General features: G+C 44.8%; 1 protein-coding gene across 7 annotated transcripts in view; it reads left to right on the forward strand.

Moving 5' to 3' along the window:
* Glut1 (Glucose transporter 1) overlaps nucleotides 1-17850 on the forward strand; it is a 171264-nt gene that overhangs the window by 62684 nt on the left and 90730 nt on the right. For 6 of the 7 annotated variants that reach the window (XR_015310895.1, XR_015310898.1, XR_015310897.1 and 3 more), the window contains one exon: nucleotides 253-1493. Coding sequence is in view for 2 of the 7 variants with exons in the window: in XM_086968145.1 (XP_086824271.1) it covers nucleotides 1347-1493 (147 nt within the window). In the remaining 5 variants the exon portion in view is untranslated. Of the gene's footprint in view, nucleotides 1-252; nucleotides 1494-16281; nucleotides 16377-17850 lie in introns of those variants that run through there. The other variant, XR_015310900.1, reaches the window with a different exon arrangement.

The raw sequence follows: 17850 nt of genomic DNA on the forward strand, positions 1-17850 counted from the left end.
GGCCACTCACTAGGGTCTGTCGATGGCCGGAGATTAGACTTTGAATAGGGCTAGAATGCGGGCAACATCCATTTCCTTTTCGGACCTGGCAAAAAGCCTACTTAAAACTTTCTAAAACCCTGTCCCGCCCAATGCTGCTGCTGTTACGTATCAAGAAGATGTCGAAAATAGTAAAGGATTCTTGTATTTTTAGAGGTCCCTGTATTACTGCCTTGAGACTAATTATGTTTTCCGCACGATGTGGTCTTTCAGGCGTGTGAACGAGCCGTCGTCATAGGCGTACACAAGAAGATACCGAAAAAATAAAGAAAAATCCTCGATTACTGTCCAGAAAAAAATTTCATGCCATACGAGTACTGCAGGGCCGTTTTCTAGCCTTTATTAGAGAACAGCAACAACAACATATTGGGGTATCGTCCGAGAAAGCTAGCTCCATTGGGCTAGACCAGCAGCCAAAACGCGGGAAAATTGCCATAGCAAGCCAAATACCATAAAGTCTGACATTGCTGCTGCAACCAGCTCGGTGAAAATCCAAGCACGACACAGCATCGACGAGCCTCATCAATTTGTTATTTCTAAGTCTACACCGACACGCCAATTAGCACGTCGTCTTTCTTCTCCTACAAATACATCCTCTTTATGCTGTTCGTGTTATTATTCGATCATTACTGACGCGCACAAAACGCTCTAGCCATACACCGACCAAGTAAATGCAAAAAAAATTGCATACAGCACGGTTTACCGCTTCAAGTAGAGCAGTCTCTGTGTCCAGTCGCTTGCGTCGCGTTCGGGTCAAAAGCTCATTCATCTAAAAAGACCAGCACGACTGAAATTGGTAGTATCCCCAGTTTTGACGCTGCTATAAAGTGCTTGCTGCCGCGGGTTTACTAGTGGCGACGGCCTGCTACCAAGTGCTGGCTACGGTGGCATCGCGGACGCCAGCTCGGGACGGGGCCGCCTTCGCACGAGGAGGCTGCTCGAGGAGACGAAGGCGACAACGACCACGTCAAGGCAGGCCACGACGAAACGCAAAGAGCGATTAGTCGACTACGGTTTAGCCAATTTTTGTTGATTTCAGCGTCGGTAGTGAGAGGGGCGTTGGTGACAGTGATTGCGTCTAACTTGATCACGAGCCGTACGCCAAGACGGCTTACGCCTTCAGCGGCGGCAATAGGGCCTAACGTGAGAGGCAAACATAGGCCGAACTTACGCGCGCGCCCTAAGCGAAGTTTAAACGTTCTCGTCGCTGTGGTCCGCAAAGCCACGGAACCGAGGACAAAAGTGGCCGTGCCGCTGGTGGAGAAGGCACAGGCCAACGGACATCATCTGGTCGATCTGGCGATAAGATGTGCGGCTGCAGCGCCTGCGGCCGCTTCCCGCTGCTGCGTGCTCCGGAGGGGCTAACATGTGCCCTTGTGCTAGCGATATTTGCCTCCGTCCTAGGAATGTTCCAGTTCGGATATAACATTGGTGTCGTCAACGCGCCGCAAAAAGTGAGTAGGTTGTCTGTATTGGAATCTTAGGAAACTTTCCGTAGTGTAAACTTTATCGTGATTAGGACTTGGATGTTATTGTTATCATCACTGCCATCGCCAGTAAACATGTTTTTTATCGCATTGATCCATAACTTTGAACCGCCGTAACATTATTCTATCTACATAGTTTATGCACAAACAATAAACCTCGTAAATCATTGCATTAATATCTCACACAGCAACACTGCCATCGTTACATGCAATGGTACAATTGTTGTGTGAAAATGGGTTGGTTTTACGTCTCTTAGCCAATACATATATATATATTGCAATATCTGTAACGAAGTAGCAACAGCGGTCCTGTTGTTTTTCCTGGTGTTATATCGCCAATGAGTGCTAGAGGCAGTTTCTTCTTAATACACCTCTTCAATTCTAAGGTTCGTAGAATTTTTCACTGATTCTTCTTGTCGTTATAGTCGCCGTCGTCAAGACTACGTCGCCACTTCTACAATTTAGTTTACTGTTGAACCGCATATATATATAATAAAGCAAAAAAGCTAGTCGTTGCGAGAGTTCTAGCTGAACTTAGGTGACGAGAGTCGTCGCCTCGGAAATTCCTGCATGTTACTTTTTCAGCAGCTCGGCAGTATTGGTTAAAAAAAACTTCGTACCGGGTTGCGCGATTTAGCATGAAAGAAGGCAGAAGGAAGAGCAGGACTTGAATACAAAATTTGCTATGCGGCAACCTCAGTGTATTGTGAACACTAATGTTCGGGGTGGGTCAAAGGCCAGGCTAAGGCTTTTGCCTGCTGAAGAGCGCCCGACGAAGTCGATGAGGAGCGGTCGAACCAGAGCGGCTAGAATTGTCGCCGTCAACCAAATCTGTCGGGACACTCGAGCAAAGAACTCCGGAAGGAAACCCATCCACTGAAGGAGGGGAGAAAAGTAAGCTATGAAAGTACCAGACTGATACGATGCGGGAGCTTTCTAGGGGGTCAGAGATACGATGGTATACCAGAAGACGAGTCAGCAGCCAGTTGTTCATCCCACCAAACTCGTTTAACCCTAAATTTCGTCCCTGACTGGAGCACCCTTATGCTTCGCCATGTTCCCGATATGGTACTCATTTCTGACCGCCCTTCACAACAGCAGTTACAAGCCATACTAGTATGGTATTACTGCTGTTGACGTTGCGTCGCGTTGATGATCCTGACACCGACACGGAGCCGAACAACTCGGCAGGCAAAGGAAGCCTTACTTCACCTAAGCGAGTATTTTTTGAAAAGGGTCCGAAGAAAAAAGCCGCTTAGAGCTCTTATTACGCCTACGTAAGATGATCACAAAGAAACGTAAGGATTAATTCGACGATAAAATAGAAAAAGACTTGTGCATTGGAAAGACAGGGGGCGAAGGAGTGCATGAGAAGCGACCCTAAATAAGCCATTGAGGAGCACCAAATGAAATCGTAGCGCGAGATTAGAACGGTATGTGCATAACAATACAGAAACGTGCTTAAACAGTTGATCAGGCGCGACAGACAGATATAGAGCAAGCAATAGACTGTCTTAAACTGAGTATTTTACGTAGGTCATTGGCTGTGTGGACTTAACTTATGTGCTCATTTTGATGTGTTTTCTTTTTAACACAATGACGATGAGTTTAGGAGACGATTGGCCCCAAATATCAATATTCATACACTGTATCGTGTGAAATAAGCGAGTTGAAAAAGTGCATTTTAACTATGTAGAAACAAATTAATTTGGCTGGCAGTTAATCGGGTCCGTCTCCCATTTCCTCATAATTTTTTATTGATTTCGATCTAAATTGCTGCTTAGCAACAGACGAGAGTCTTCACTAGAGTAGTACTTATTCTAAGATGCCTGTTTTGCTGTTTCATATTATTTCAGGTCTTAAAAATATGACGAAAACTATAGGTTTCTTTTGTACATCACAGCGTTTATATATATATATATATATATATATATATATATATATCGTTAGATCATCTGCTTTGGAAGTTGGCCATGGGATCATTTATGCAAACTAATAGGTAAACAAAGCTGTATTAAAGTCATCGTCCTTTGATGATCTTCCCGCTTTGCGAAGAAGAAAAATTCGAACTTACACAATTACTCTGTTTTGTCTACCATCCATAACCTGTTTGACGGTGCGGTTAAAACATGAACGACCAAAATCGCTCGACACTGAACGCGGGAACAGATTTATAAAGTTGGCGTCCTGTAGCCCCTTGCGGCGACAGGTGCCACGTTAGATAGGCTGTCACTGACTCTGATGCCTTTGTCGCCAGGTCATGCATTCATATATATGAGCTAATTAGTAGTAAGCAAACGGACCGTGCAGAAACACGCAAGAAGGTCAGCGAACGTGGGGCAGATGCGGCTCGGCATTTCAACAAAGGAATTTCTTCCTCCTGCCCCCTTGGTGCCTTAATGGTTTGTCAGAAGCTGGCCACCAACTGAGGCGCCCGGCATCGACTCACTCCCCATGACCCACTTCATATAGCGTTACGGCATACCATACCACGATGAACTGTGTGTTGGAAGCCAGTTTGGGGATCTTGGTGCTGGTAGCAGGCCATTGCAGCGTCAGGGACTACTAGCCTAACGCTACTGGAAGATCCACAAGCAGCACCTTTTCTCTCCGCCTCTCTCTTTGTTTATCTGGCCCAAATACGCGATTGTATTAACATACACAATCGCGTATTTGTGCTAGGTAACATACACAGTTCTACAAGGAAGCCGAATCGAGCTTAGCGGCATACTGCATCGTACAGCGAACTCCTGGAAATATAGCAGCCACGAGGCTGTTGAAGCTCGTGGTTGCAACGACAAGCCCGTATAGGCAATGTTGAATGGAAAAGATAGCAGAAATAACTGAGAAGGCTCCCAATAGTGAACTAAAACTGCGTAAAATGCATAGCTGCTATGCCAATATCAAAACAGCCTCGTTCAGCAGCTGTTTCGTAGTCGGTCGCTTTTTGCTCGTGGTTCCAGTCAGATCGAAATGCCTGTTTTACTGTATGATAGAGATGGAAGCTTCTGCTATAAGCAGAAAGCAGGAGCAAAAGAGCCCCAAGAAAAGCAGGGGCATTGATTCTGTACACTTCCGTGTGGTGCATGCTATTGTTGCTCGCCATATAGTCTCTAATGTTGCCTAACAAACAATGTTCATTAACGCTCCGTTCTGGCATCAAAAGGGACAGACCGAAAGCGAGAACGATTACACAAAACAGCTAGCTATTTATAATCACCCATTAATTATACTAAATCTAATAAATTTTGCAATAGGAACCGTAAGCAGTAGAGGTATTGATGCTGTGTACTTTAATCATTCTTTATATTACCCGCAGCATTGTTACCCCCCAAATTACGCAGATCCCAAGAATAGTAGCAAGAATTGTGTGAACCATTGGCCTTACCCGATTTACGCGTCAGTTTTATGAATTTCAGCTAAGTAGTGGTTTCATTTTGTATCCACTAGTAGAAACGCTTTAAATCGATTTTTGTACCGGGTACTGATGAATAATATGCAAGCTAAACGAAACAATCTATACACGCACGTCTCAAAATTGGCCTGACTTGGTAATTCATTCCTTACAAAGGTAGACTTCTGTATACTATATGCTCTCGATAGAGTGATCCAATTTTCGTTTATTTACATAGTAGCGCAAACGCCCTACGATAGAAAGAATTGTTTTTAGCATGCCAAGCTTACCAAAGCCCGCACAGGTCAGTCAGTCAGTCTTTGAATTCTTTTGCATTTTTTCTGTGTGCTGTTTTGATGGCGAAAAAAGCTGAGGTGTTTCCTCAGCCGCTTCAAAAAGACGCAGTGGTGCCTAAGAGTTGTAGTCATTGGAGGCCGCTGGCAATGTTGGACCAGGGAAAGGACAGTGATGATGGAAAGCGCTTAAGAGATGCTAGGCAAATTGAAATTTTTGACAGAGTTATCGCCGGACTCGCACTGTTCGAGAAAATCACTCACTGACTACTACGATTGTAGAAACGAATTCAACGTAAAGCATGGTACCGGAAGCTGGGAATCTCCCGAAAGTTACCGTGGCGCCGACTCGACAATCATAGCTCGGGCTGGTCTTTCTATCGCAATAGCCTCTTAGGCTTACATTCACCTCTCTATTATGTTTGCTGTATTTACGGCCAATTGAATATTTCCCATCGCTTTCAGCGCATGCAGTGTCTAAGTACCAGTTCACGCAACGCGGGTGGGTGGCTGGCTGCTTTGATCAATGCCTGTTGCCAGACCAACAAGAGCTGGATATTTTGCAGCTTCTCGCGAACTTCCGAATCGTCAGGTCTCATGCTGTCCGCCTACTCTACGACTAAGTCGCAAAACTCGTAGAACTTCCCGGCCGAGATCACGCGCGTTCATCCTTCGCCAGTGCCTTCCCTTCTTCCTAATCTTTAACAGCAGGACAGCGCATGACCGACGTTCCATTATTAAGTGTATATGATTAATTGTCACCATGACCTCTCGCTCACATGCACAATCTCTTTCCTTCTCTCTTGTGAGAGCTCCTTCCATTTTACATCAACGTCTCATCGTTTCCACAATCGGTTGCAGTCTCATTTCCTCCTGCGTAGGAGGCATTACTACCTGCAAACTGCTTCGCCAGTAGACAGTAAATATGGCTACTACTGCATAGAATGACTCCTAGATGACTTTGCACTAATCTGGCCTTCCATTGTGCTCGTCCGCCATGGCCACGACAAGCATCATGGTGCTGGGAGTGGTGTCAGTGGGGATGGTACGGTTAGGAACCTCAACTTGGCCCCCGCTGTGTTCCGCTTCGAAAAGAGATTCCGAGAAGCGGTGTCGGTGAGAGCATAGGCAGGCTTTTCCCTGAATGATGTAAATCCATCAAAGGTAAAAGAGTCGTCAGACAGAACTGACCCGTTCGAGGCGGAAAAGCCTCGTTTCAGTGTCTTACATAAGCCTACGTGTCCATATTTGCCTGCTAGTGCAAGGATCACCCCTGTCGCCGTAACAAGAGGCAATTTCTTTTACGGCGACGGTACTATTCTTTGTCGCTCGACAGTCTGATTGTTTTAAGTTGATGCGCGTAATTCTCATTTTAATAGATAAGTATTAGCGGTAGTAACGAGATTAGAAACGGATCCTCTCCCGACGTTTTTCTCGAAAAATTAACAGACGATTTATGAATGACTTATAGAAGCTTTCTTTGCTAACTGAGTACAGACAACTGATGACAATATTTGGCGCTGTCTTGAATAATCACGACGGCTTATCCTCCGTGGCTACCGAATGTTCAATATCTACCGCAAACGATTATTCATTTATTGAATGAGTCAATTATTTGTGCCTCCAATTTGGTCTAGCCGAAGCGGGTTATATAGAACACGATGCAACGATAGAGTTCCCATAGCTCCTGTGACGATGCCCTGCGGTACGTGTGTTTTTCGTTCAGTTTCGCCGGACAAAAAGAAATATGCGCATGACAAAACTGAAAATTACGGCGACGTGGAACCAGTGTTAATTCGATCCTTATTATCTATCTTAATTTCGCCTATGATCAGAGTGCTTCCGCGTCACTTATTGAAAGCGCGTTACACCTTCTCCTTTCAAAATCACACACTAGTCACCTTACATTTACCAGTGGTTTCTTTTTGCGTCTGCCTACTTTGTGAACTATTCTCTCTGTGGGCAAATAAAATAGCGGGTAGCTAGCACTGTTAAAACTGTGGGTTAGAACTCTGAATACAAGCACTATGAAGCAGGGAGCGAGAAACCAAGCCGCAGTGCCATGGGCGATGGCGCATCTTGCAGTAGTAGTATAGATAGTGTGGTTAGGGCAACAGCTAGTGAAAGAAAGCCCGCAGTCCAGCTCTCACAGCGCTGTTTGTCTTTGGGTTGGTCTTCTGTACTTGGTGTCCTCCTTTTGTCATTGTCCCTTCGCGTTGTCTATTCCCTACGAAGCACGAAGCAAGCCTGTGAAGACTGCTTTCCCGCGGATTTATCCGAACAAAGTAGAGGAACTCCAGACTCCACAAGTTCACGCCTCTCGGAGCTCCGATTCAGGGTCGTATGCTTGCGAGGGTTCGCCAACATCCCCGCCCCATCGCCCCATACTGGCCTGAGTTACTTTTACTAGTTTCAGACATCTATCAGATTCGTTGCTCGTCGCTTCCGCCCCTACAGGCTCTGCAGAATTCTGTCGGGCTCAAACACACGTACAGAGGCACGCGGACATCATTCGTGTGCTGCTTATACGCAAGACCCCACGCTCTCTTACTGTAACGTTGCCGGACGTGCTGCCCGCTAGCGATGGCTGCTGATAGTTGCTGAAACTTGTCGCCACTCCTTCACAACCGAAAGGACTTTTAGAACGAAGCAAAAGCTCGGTAAGTGCGAGGTTTAACCACTTCATTTTCAAGCACATAGAAGCCCAACCACATCAGCGACCGCACTGTCTAGTGCCCTTGACGATCTCTGCCATCAAACTGTCTGCTAGTTCCATGCAACACATCACACCAAGAGTACTTTGCTTATCCTCAATATATAATTATTGCATTATAATTATTACTTACAAAAAGGTGAAGAAAGATAACAGGGAAACAAGATTAGAGCCTTAGAAGAAGAATGGGCTGGAGAAGTGAAGGGATGCAACAGAGGAAATGAACATCGCAGGAGTTCGCAAAGAAGCCATCGCAATCTAGTGACGCCTATCAGCCATTGTCAAAACTAACAGGCATTTTCCGTCGAACAAACTGACCTAGAATCCTAGCACAGCATTACCCCCATAGGCGCTAGTTGTGGCATCAAAGGTAAAGGACCTAATGACAGTGTCCTTAGCAAATGGGATCTGCTACCAGATTTGAGAGTAATATGTCTTGGCAAAGTAGCTTGATGACGAAAAGCGGCAGGCGTCGAATCCAATCGTTCGCCTTTATTCCGCCAATCTCGATATCCTCGCCGTAACTGAGCAAATCTATCGGCGCAAGTCTTTTTTTCAACTCACGTCCCCGAAAGAGCCACTACTAAGATACTAGCGACGGCAGGAATTCTAACAGGCTGGCGGGATCAGTTTGCGTCTCCATACATTCCTCCCTCGGGAGGAGGGGTCATGGCGATTAAGGGTTATGCTAGCCACAGTAGCAGGAACAGCACAGCTCGCATCTTCTGACGCCGGAAAAGGGTTTTTTTAGTCTGTGAGACCTCCACGTGGTCGTCATTAGCCGCTGTGATTCAAGGAAGCAGCGGATACCAGCAGAGACAGTGCAGAATGGCCGGAGCTTGTTACCCGATTACATCATTCGGGATAGCGTCCAAGCGATAAGCAGCTAGCGATATCCACAAGATTTTGTCACACGACTGGTTACTGTTAAAACGGGCTCGTGCGGCCAGTCTCTTCCGTCATTTATACTGTCATCTAAAAGCTTTGGGCGGCTGCAGGAACTAGTTTTGGTCTTCCTCTTTCCTTTTTTAGGACTCTTCTTATGTCGAACCCCTATCTGTGAATCTAGCTTACACCTCTCTAGTTTTGTGAGCAACCCAACTTGACACCGGATGGGATGCATACGTCAGGCGCGCATATGCTCGTAAACCCCCTGCCTCAATGCTCACACAAGCAATCGCCTAGTATGAAGCCCTGAGAGCAGTTTTTTTTTTGAGGAGTTGATATTTATTTTATCAAAGTGCGATGTGTTCAATTCTAATTAGGTGAACTTGCGCGCTTTTTCCTCCCCTTATTAATTATACATATTGATCCATAACAAAATCATATATCTTCACAAGTTAGCCACGTGATGGCTCGAGAACTAATTACCAAGTCCCGTCAAAATGACTTCGCACATGGAAGATGTTTAACGTCTAGGTAACAAATGCCGTCAAGCTATGGTCTGGTTGAACAAACAAATGGCTGATGCCCTTTATCGCACGGTCTCTTCTGTCCTATCGTCGATCGATAGCACGCATATCGCAAAGGCCAGATTGTCTTAGTCCGCATCACATCTAGTCACCCTTGATTGAATGCGATCGGAGACAGGACAACGGCTCGCTTACCAACGATATTTTTGTACCTAGTAATCTACGCAAGGAATACTTTCGAACAAGAAGAAAGGACAACGTTTGTGTGTATGTTCGTCGTGTATGAGGACGCCTTTATCGTGAATGAATTAACATGTTACTCGACAAAACACAACGCTTTTACTTAGATTTGAAGAAGACGAAATTAGTATCGACGTAGTTTCCATCTTTTCTTATAGGTGCCGTTGGAATTAGGCAAAAACGCATCACGCCAAGCTTCGGCTATGCTGGTAGGCGCCGTCGCTTTTCTTGACAGCCTGCTATCAGACCATAAGCCCTATCTAGCCCTTGAATGTCAGTTAAACTGGGAAATCGGAGCATATGACCGCCCGCAGCCTCCAGTTCCATTTATCGCAGTTGCTCCGTTACTACCACCAGCCAGTAACGACGGCTTTGTCAGTCTAACCATACTCCGCATAAGTGCGACACTAACTAAATAGGAAATAAGATTTGACGAGCAGTAGGGGTCGTAAATATCGGAAAGACCAACACAAAAGTTGAAGGCTTGGCCAGCAAATTGGATAATGGTTCATAGTTGGTGAAAGTTTAATTTTGATTTAGATAGTGGCGCATTTTGAAGAAGCTTTGAGACTTCCCACAGAACAGAACAGAACAGAACAGACTGTGCGCATTTGTACTATCGTATTAATTATTCCAAATTACTCCTCCTTTCGTACGTCAGTTCTCCCGAAAGCGAGTATACTAACTTAAAATACTTTTGACTTACGTGTCCTTCTCATAACCTCTAGCTGTGCTTTTAATATGATTCACTACAAGCTCAGACAGACAGAACATTACAAAAAACAAGGATATTTTTGTAAAAGACTATAGTCATCTTGCTGACCAGACTTCAGGCGTGTTGCTAAGGGTTCTACGTGCAACGTCCCCTCACATCGCATACGTCTCCAAAGCCAAGACAAAACAGTATAAAGAAGGCTACGCACAATTAAGCAACTTTCCAATCACGATGATTACATGTTGTCAAGTCTAGTAGATAAGTCCAGTCGTTATTAAGTAAAGGGCGATGGCAGCTACGAGTGATACACTTGATTCTGGAGTCGTAGAGACTTGTTTACGATCAATTAACTCGTATAGCATACGTTCCTATTGAACCTTCAGCGCCATACAAGTTCTAGTTGAATGATGCTGCCGTCGCGGTGACGAGCCCTTGCTACTGCTGCTATTGTCGACACTACAGGTAGCCCCAGCAGCATTGGGTCTAGCTAAATCGTCAAGGCTGTAATTCCATAAGCTCCGGGCCTCCACGTCCGCAATAACGCCATCCTTCGGGATCGAACTGGCCAATGAGCCAATACTTAAATAACTCGCTAGCGTCCACTCATCCAGTAACCAGGAGACAAAACTGTTTCGGTAATACATTACGTGCCGACGATCAGCCGACCCACCGACCGTTACAGCTGACAGATGATAACGCAGATGGGCAATTTTATAAGGGCACTACGTTAGACTATCTGGATCATAATATTAATACGGTCACTGAAACCAAACTGATATCGCAGTAGTCATAGCCATGGCCTCAGCTGAGAAAGAACAGGGTATAAGCGCACAGCTAAACCTGCGAGGCGCTACCTGGAGATGGTCGTCTCTATCTGGGAGCAGAGGCAGCAGTAGTTGAAGCACTAGTGTAGGAGGCTATATAGGGGAGTGTATATACATTGCGAACAAGGATCAGCGATGAACAATCAAGACTTCATCTATGTAGTGACAGCTTGCATACACTACGCCATACACTTGTGAGGATCGTAACGGCGAGCGAGCAACCAACGGTGGAAGCAATCGCAGCCGGATCGTTAGCGGGCAAGGCGCCTGAGGGACCAGCACTATAAATCGCTGGCCATCGAAATAGTCCTCGTTAACCTCTGTGACCCCTAAAGCTTCACCCTCGAGCTATTACCCATCTCCTGTCTCGGTATCCTTGCATGTACTTCAGGGCTGGTCAGTATCTGCGAACGGACATTGAACTCTGCTAGGTCGTCTAAGCGTAGCTGACAAAATCAGATTGCTGTCTTGATTCGCTCTCCTGTGCTGCATATCTATGGTTACGCTTCTATCAAATGACAAGATTAAATTCTACTACGGTCATGGCGCGCAACTATCCTTCTCTCCCTATTTTACTACGCTCTAGAGAGAGCCGAAGTTCAGTCAGACGGGTACCAGGCACCGGCATGTCATAGGACGCGATCTGTTCTTGATAATTCGGCTGGCCTAATCGAGACTACTGCCATAGTACAATTTTTACTGGCAACTATGTCATGCTCTTAAAGGTTATAATGGCATTGTAGCGAGACGGGAACGCTAGTCTGGACCAGACGATGAATGTGTGGTATGGCTTCACAGCATGTCTATGCGCGTGCGTGTACGTATACGTGAGCCTATGTACATGCTGTAATTTATAAATGATAGATATAGCAAACAGCGGACCCTACTTTCTATGTATATTGCATACGACGGTAACTCAATAACAACGGTGAACGCTGTGTTTTTCGTTTGAGTGTTGAACTGAACTCAATTCGGAAGTTGTCTCTTAAAGCGACGATAGTTCATATTCTTTCGTAATCGTTGTCCGCGTGATCTTCCTTAACTGGACACGCGCCCATGTATGGGATCCAACGGTGCGTTAAGTACGTTTAATAGAATCGAGCGAGTTTGGCTTTTCCGGAGAGAATCCCTTCACCTTGAGCGTATGTTAGCTAAGCCTAGAAAAAGGCCAAAAGATTAAAAAAAAGGGAGACAGTCGAAAGCCGAAATATTAAAAAAGAGAGAGAGTCGAGGTCCGAAAGATTAAAAAAGGGTAAGAGTCGAAGGAGAAAAGAACGTGCGCTTAATAGGCACATCAAGTAAGATTTTGTTTTTCTTCTGCAGACCCGCCTGAACTATGTTTAAAGCCTGTCGACTGACGCCTTCTCATATGGGCTAAAGAGACCTCGTATTCATTCAACAGCTGTTACCCCCCAGTGTCAAAGAGCGTGACCGGCAACTGATCATCAGGTCAACGTGTGCACGGCAACGTTCTTAAACGGCGGCGAGATGGCCATCATGGTCTCTATGGTAGCACAAAGCGTATTCGCTTACCAAACTTAGAAAGATATGATGAGGTGATTTGAAACCCGTCGTAGACGCACGGTTCGTTTCAGTCCGGAAGGGATCCGATGTCTAAAGCAATGTTTAATTAAGGCAGTCCACCGGATATAAAAACTCGATTTTTTTGGTAGTCCATATAGCCACCCCTGACGGCAAAGAACGGTGCACGAAAGCACTAGGTAGCCCGTTGAGAAGGACAGCACAATCTAGCCTTAGAACAGAAGAGTGTTTTGCGAATATTTGGGTATTTTTATGGCCTCTGCAGATTGGCGGTTTAAGAGTGTAATCACTGATTTACCGGCTGTCTTACTGCCATAGTTGTAACCTCCTTCGATTTCATTCACAGCTAGGCTTCTAAAACAGTCTACATTTGACGCTGTCTACTTGGCTAGCTCCTGATCTAGTCCTGCCCTGTCAACGGGAACAAAGCTTCACCTGCTGCCTCAAACCCCTCTGCCAGATCTGTTTAACCTGCGTCTCTTCGTTAAGAAAGCGTTACCACAGGAATGACTACTACTATTACCTATCTGATGACATGTAAAATGATCAATCTGAACCACCTTATTATAACGCAAGCCCTCTTCCGCTCGCGCCGTCTACCGTAAGGGTCAGATCGAATACCCCTTAAACACTTTCGAGCCCCTCTAGACATTCAAACCCCCCTAACACCGCTGACGTCTCCTTTTCCTCTAGTATAGACTAGGTCTTCTTTGTATGCTGTCTCAAATATCAAGCTTCCGCCGTTTTTCCTGCGTGGTTTTCTTTGCTTCAACGGGACAAACGACATTGTTCTCGGCTGGCCCATTTCTTTATCCTTGGTACCCCAAGTATGCTGCCTTCCATGTTGTCGTATGTAGCGGCGAAATGGTGGCCACTCCCCTGCTCCAGCGGGCACAAAATTTATGGTGACAGCATCCCATCGTGCCAGGTTATCGATGTTCCAATTGATAGTGTTCTTAACCTTCCTCACCAGTCGCTCTCTCTTCGAAGTGCCTGGAGGCTAAGGGCGAACACGGTACTACGGGCGTCGGTTCTAATCGAACGCCGTTGTTCCCCTGAACCTAGCGAATTTTATCGGTTGCCGCTGGCTCGTATGTCGCTACGGCGCCAAGCCTTAGGGCCAAGATGTTTTGCCCCTGAAACGTTTTGAGGAATTGTTTGTGTGGGGTGTGGTTTATGTCAGCGGACAAACGTGCGCGCTTGTTATACCAATAGATATTCAGAGGTGCTTTTATATTAAAAGAAAGATCAAATTGATTATGCATAATCTCATTTTAATCTTTCGAAAAAACTCAATAAAACTTTTTTACAACAATTGTTGAAGGTAGGTTTGTTTTTTATATCACAGTTGGCTCTATCAAATTGGTATCTTCTGTAGTTTAGCAAATTTCTAGCTTTTTAATATCATTGATGACAGCTATGAGTTAGCCAATTATTAGTATTATTCAGTAGACTATATTTGTTATTCAATTGGTTCTTCGTGAATAATAAGTACTTTTTCCATGCGCCTACCGTCAATACCACTGGCAATGAATCAATCTAGCTAAAATAGGTGTTGGCCGAAAACCACATAGCATATCGGAGTTGTATCAGTGCATGAGGCTTAAAACCGTCAATCAGAGTCTGTAGCGGTTAGCCAAAATCAAACTCAGCTGATGAGCCGCGAAAAAATTCAACGTCTACCGATTTTCTCCTCAAGAAGTCGCAGTAACGGCAACGAAGCAAAGACCCGGCGCCAACAGGAATTGTTTACGAAAGAAAAGGTAAAAAGAAGAGGACCAGTGACTGAAGGGAAATTCGATTAGGACCTAAGGGGCTTCGTAGAAACGGACGGTATTCCCTGGGCGGAAGGCCGGTCGGTTAAAACACCGAGAATAAGCGGATGGTGCTAAACGCCCTGTTTATCATAGAGAACATTCCTGGAAACCAATCCCCTACCGGCGGCGAGCTTATTTCCCCGTTTTATCAAGCAGCTTCGAATCCTGATTGCCAAGCTGACAAAATTAAGATAAGCATCAGCAGAGTGACGTTTGAAGAACGTAAGGTGAAGCACCGCGTAGGAAATCGCTTTCTAGCGGAGCAACATCGAGACGAATCGGGTGGCGTGCGCGTAATGGCGAGAAAGCTACGTAAGTGGTTTGGCTACGTTGGTGGGGCATAACGTTCGTTATATCCAGATTATAATTGGAGAAGGAGGTGACTAGCCGTATGACATTTCTACGGCCAATTTTATGGGCAGGATATATCTATATATAGCTCAAGTTAGATTGGTTAGCGTTAGGTGATAAATTTCATTCTATAAATAGTATATTGTTTTCAATCTTCACACTTAGAAGCTACTATTATATTCTAACAGAATTTGCATCTTCACTAATTGGAACTTAGCAGGATTGTACCAAGTGCGTGTCATAGTTTACGAGTTCTTAAAAGAAAAAAATCTCAGCTAAAAATAACACAAAAGCGGAATGCTCTCTCGTCAGGGTGGGAGCAGCGGCAATATTCAATACAAAAGTTAGCGTTATGGATAGATAATTCATCTGACTGTCTGTTTTTATCTGCTGTCTCATACGAGCAGATTTTGAGGCGTTTTTCTCGCTAATAATAGGGTTCCTGTTTGGCGTCATTACTATCAGCAGTGCGCGTACTTGCCGCGAAGTCCATGATCTTCGTTACATATATGAAGAGCTATTTTTTATCATATAACATGCATCTAGCATAGGAAAACGAGTGAAGACCTATACTTTGTTTTGAAAATAAGCTTACCAATTGTATATTCTGATGAGACTTCGTGTTCTTCGAATTTCATCTTTGAGTATGGATCTTCCGCAATAAGTGAGACATTTAAATATGATGGTATATCGTTCATTATAAATTAAGATACAGTACTTCAAGTGAATGTATCGTTGAGAACGTCGGCCGACCCATCTATCGAGAATAATAATCAACATTATTTAATTAGCTACATCAATTAAATTAACCTGATGAAAGTACCGTTATTTGCCCTAATATATATGTAGATAATTAGAATTATTTGTACGCAAGGAACACGAAATGGCGCCCGCGGTCGTTGGCCCGAGGCGTACCGAGGAAGTTTCTTATTGCCTAAATATATTGCGCTACTTACGAAGAGAATACGGACGAGGCGTTCGATTCGCGTCTTTAACGTATAAATAAAAGTATTTTCAAAGATCTTAAATAAATTTACTTTATTGACTTCGCCAAACGAAGTCGATTTTGTCTACGACTGATACTTGCTATTGTCATCTATTGATGCGTCGACCAACACTATCAGGTGAGGTGTTGTGTCCTTTTTCTAGCAAGCGGAACACTTGGAACCAAGACAGCCAGTCAATACGGGCCTTTAATTTGTAGATTAATTCCCACTAACAAATCGGGGCAACATGTTTCGTTTAAATAAAATCAACATAATTATTCTCAGAAGAGAAGGCATAAGGTTTGTTCCCAGATCCGACCAGTCAAAAGTCAGATTAGCTGTAATTCTCCAGTAGATACCACTTCTATAACCCCTCCAATGTTTTCCTTTGTCCAGTTTCTATTTGCATTTCGTTTTCCTCCAACAACTGCAAACGAAGCGCGTAAAAAATAAAGGCGACACGTGTGTAACAGTGGCCTTGGCGTCGGATAGAGTTGAAAGCCTTCGCTGGTTTACGCCGCAACGCATCGCCAGGACAGCTCCGGTGAAACGCGGAAAAATGCGTACGTTTATTTTTTTCTCTGTCCAAAATAAAAGCTCATTTATAATCTAACCCGGTAATGCGGAAAGCTTCTGCAATTTCAATCAGTTAGCGGTCTTGTGCTATGATACTTTCACTCAAAAGTAACAGATGCGATCTTCCTTAGTGGCGACCACTTCTACTATGTCGTTATCTTGCTATTCGATCTCTTCATATTTAGACGCAAGCAAATATGTAGAATAGGATATGCGTTGCATAATGGAAGGGCGGACATTAAAATAGGCCGATATTGAAGATGAATAACCGACGAGGTGCAGAAACGAGGGCAAAGTGAATATTACTCGCAAACTATATTAGGATAAAAACTAGTATAAATGCGATGTGATTTCAAGTCATTGACACATTAGGTTTCAACAAAGTTTATTGGGCTTTAATAACCCAAAATAGTATACAGATCTTGAAGCAGCGTCTTGCGGACCGAATGCAGCCATGCTTATTACCTAACGCGGTTTCAGAATAGCCTGGAGATATCGTATCGGCTAAGTTTCAACGAGCATTTCTTCACACGCTATTCAAAAAGCTTCACCATTTCATCGTCCTTTCCGTTATATAGACTGTGAATTAATACTGCCTAGATCTGGACGCAAAGTAACGGCACCGTATTCGGGATGCGGTCCTCTGCGAGAAATATAGAGCTTGATCAGGTCACAGGCACGATTTAGTCCGCTTGTTTTTCCACTGAGAAACGCAGGCTATCTAGATTCATCGGTATGAGACGTGCATTAAATATGGGGCTGCAGCAGCCAGCTGAAGGGCCCTGTGCTTCTCTTTATTTGGGTCGCACGACAACAACATTTAAGTTCAGCCTTGTCTCTCCTGCGGTGCTGTACCCTGCTTGCTTGGCCCTTTCACCAAACGGGGGGTCGGCAGGTTCCGCCACCTCCGCACATTCAACCGACTCGAGGCGTCACTACATAAAATCTCTTCGGTAAAGCTTACTTCCCTAACCGATCGCGTCTATGTACAGCTTTGTGAACATCCTTTTTTTTCCCTCACTTTTTGTATCCCCACGCACTGGTGCCGGTGCTTGTCCTACTCCGTAACTTCGTTTAGTGTTGCCTTGAGGGCACTCAGGCACAAAAAAGGGGCAAAGAATAGCTGTCGCAAAGTGCAGAATTGTGTAGACGCCATTATTCCACGATAGCGAAGTGAGCTGTTGCCATCTGAGTAGCGGCGAGGGAAAAAGCGCGAATTCGGTGAATGTCATTTGGCTGTCGCACAACTCTCGTGGAACTGGAAGCATAGGTCACTGTGTGCGGCTGCCTAATTTTCATTAACATTTGCGGAGGCACATTTCAACACCAGTGAACCGAGTAAATATAACGCTGCTACCGTTGAAGGGTCAAAAGCCTGATCATTCTAATTTACCTCTAACTGTTCCGCTGGCGCAACAACTATCCGATCATATGTCAAAACACGGTTCCTGTTTTCGACGT

Source organism: Varroa jacobsoni, unplaced genomic scaffold (assembly GCF_002532875.2).
Source record: "Varroa jacobsoni isolate VJ856 unplaced genomic scaffold, vjacob_1.0 scaffold_402, whole genome shotgun sequence".
Classification (NCBI taxonomy): Eukaryota; Metazoa; Arthropoda; class Arachnida; order Mesostigmata; family Varroidae; genus Varroa; species Varroa jacobsoni.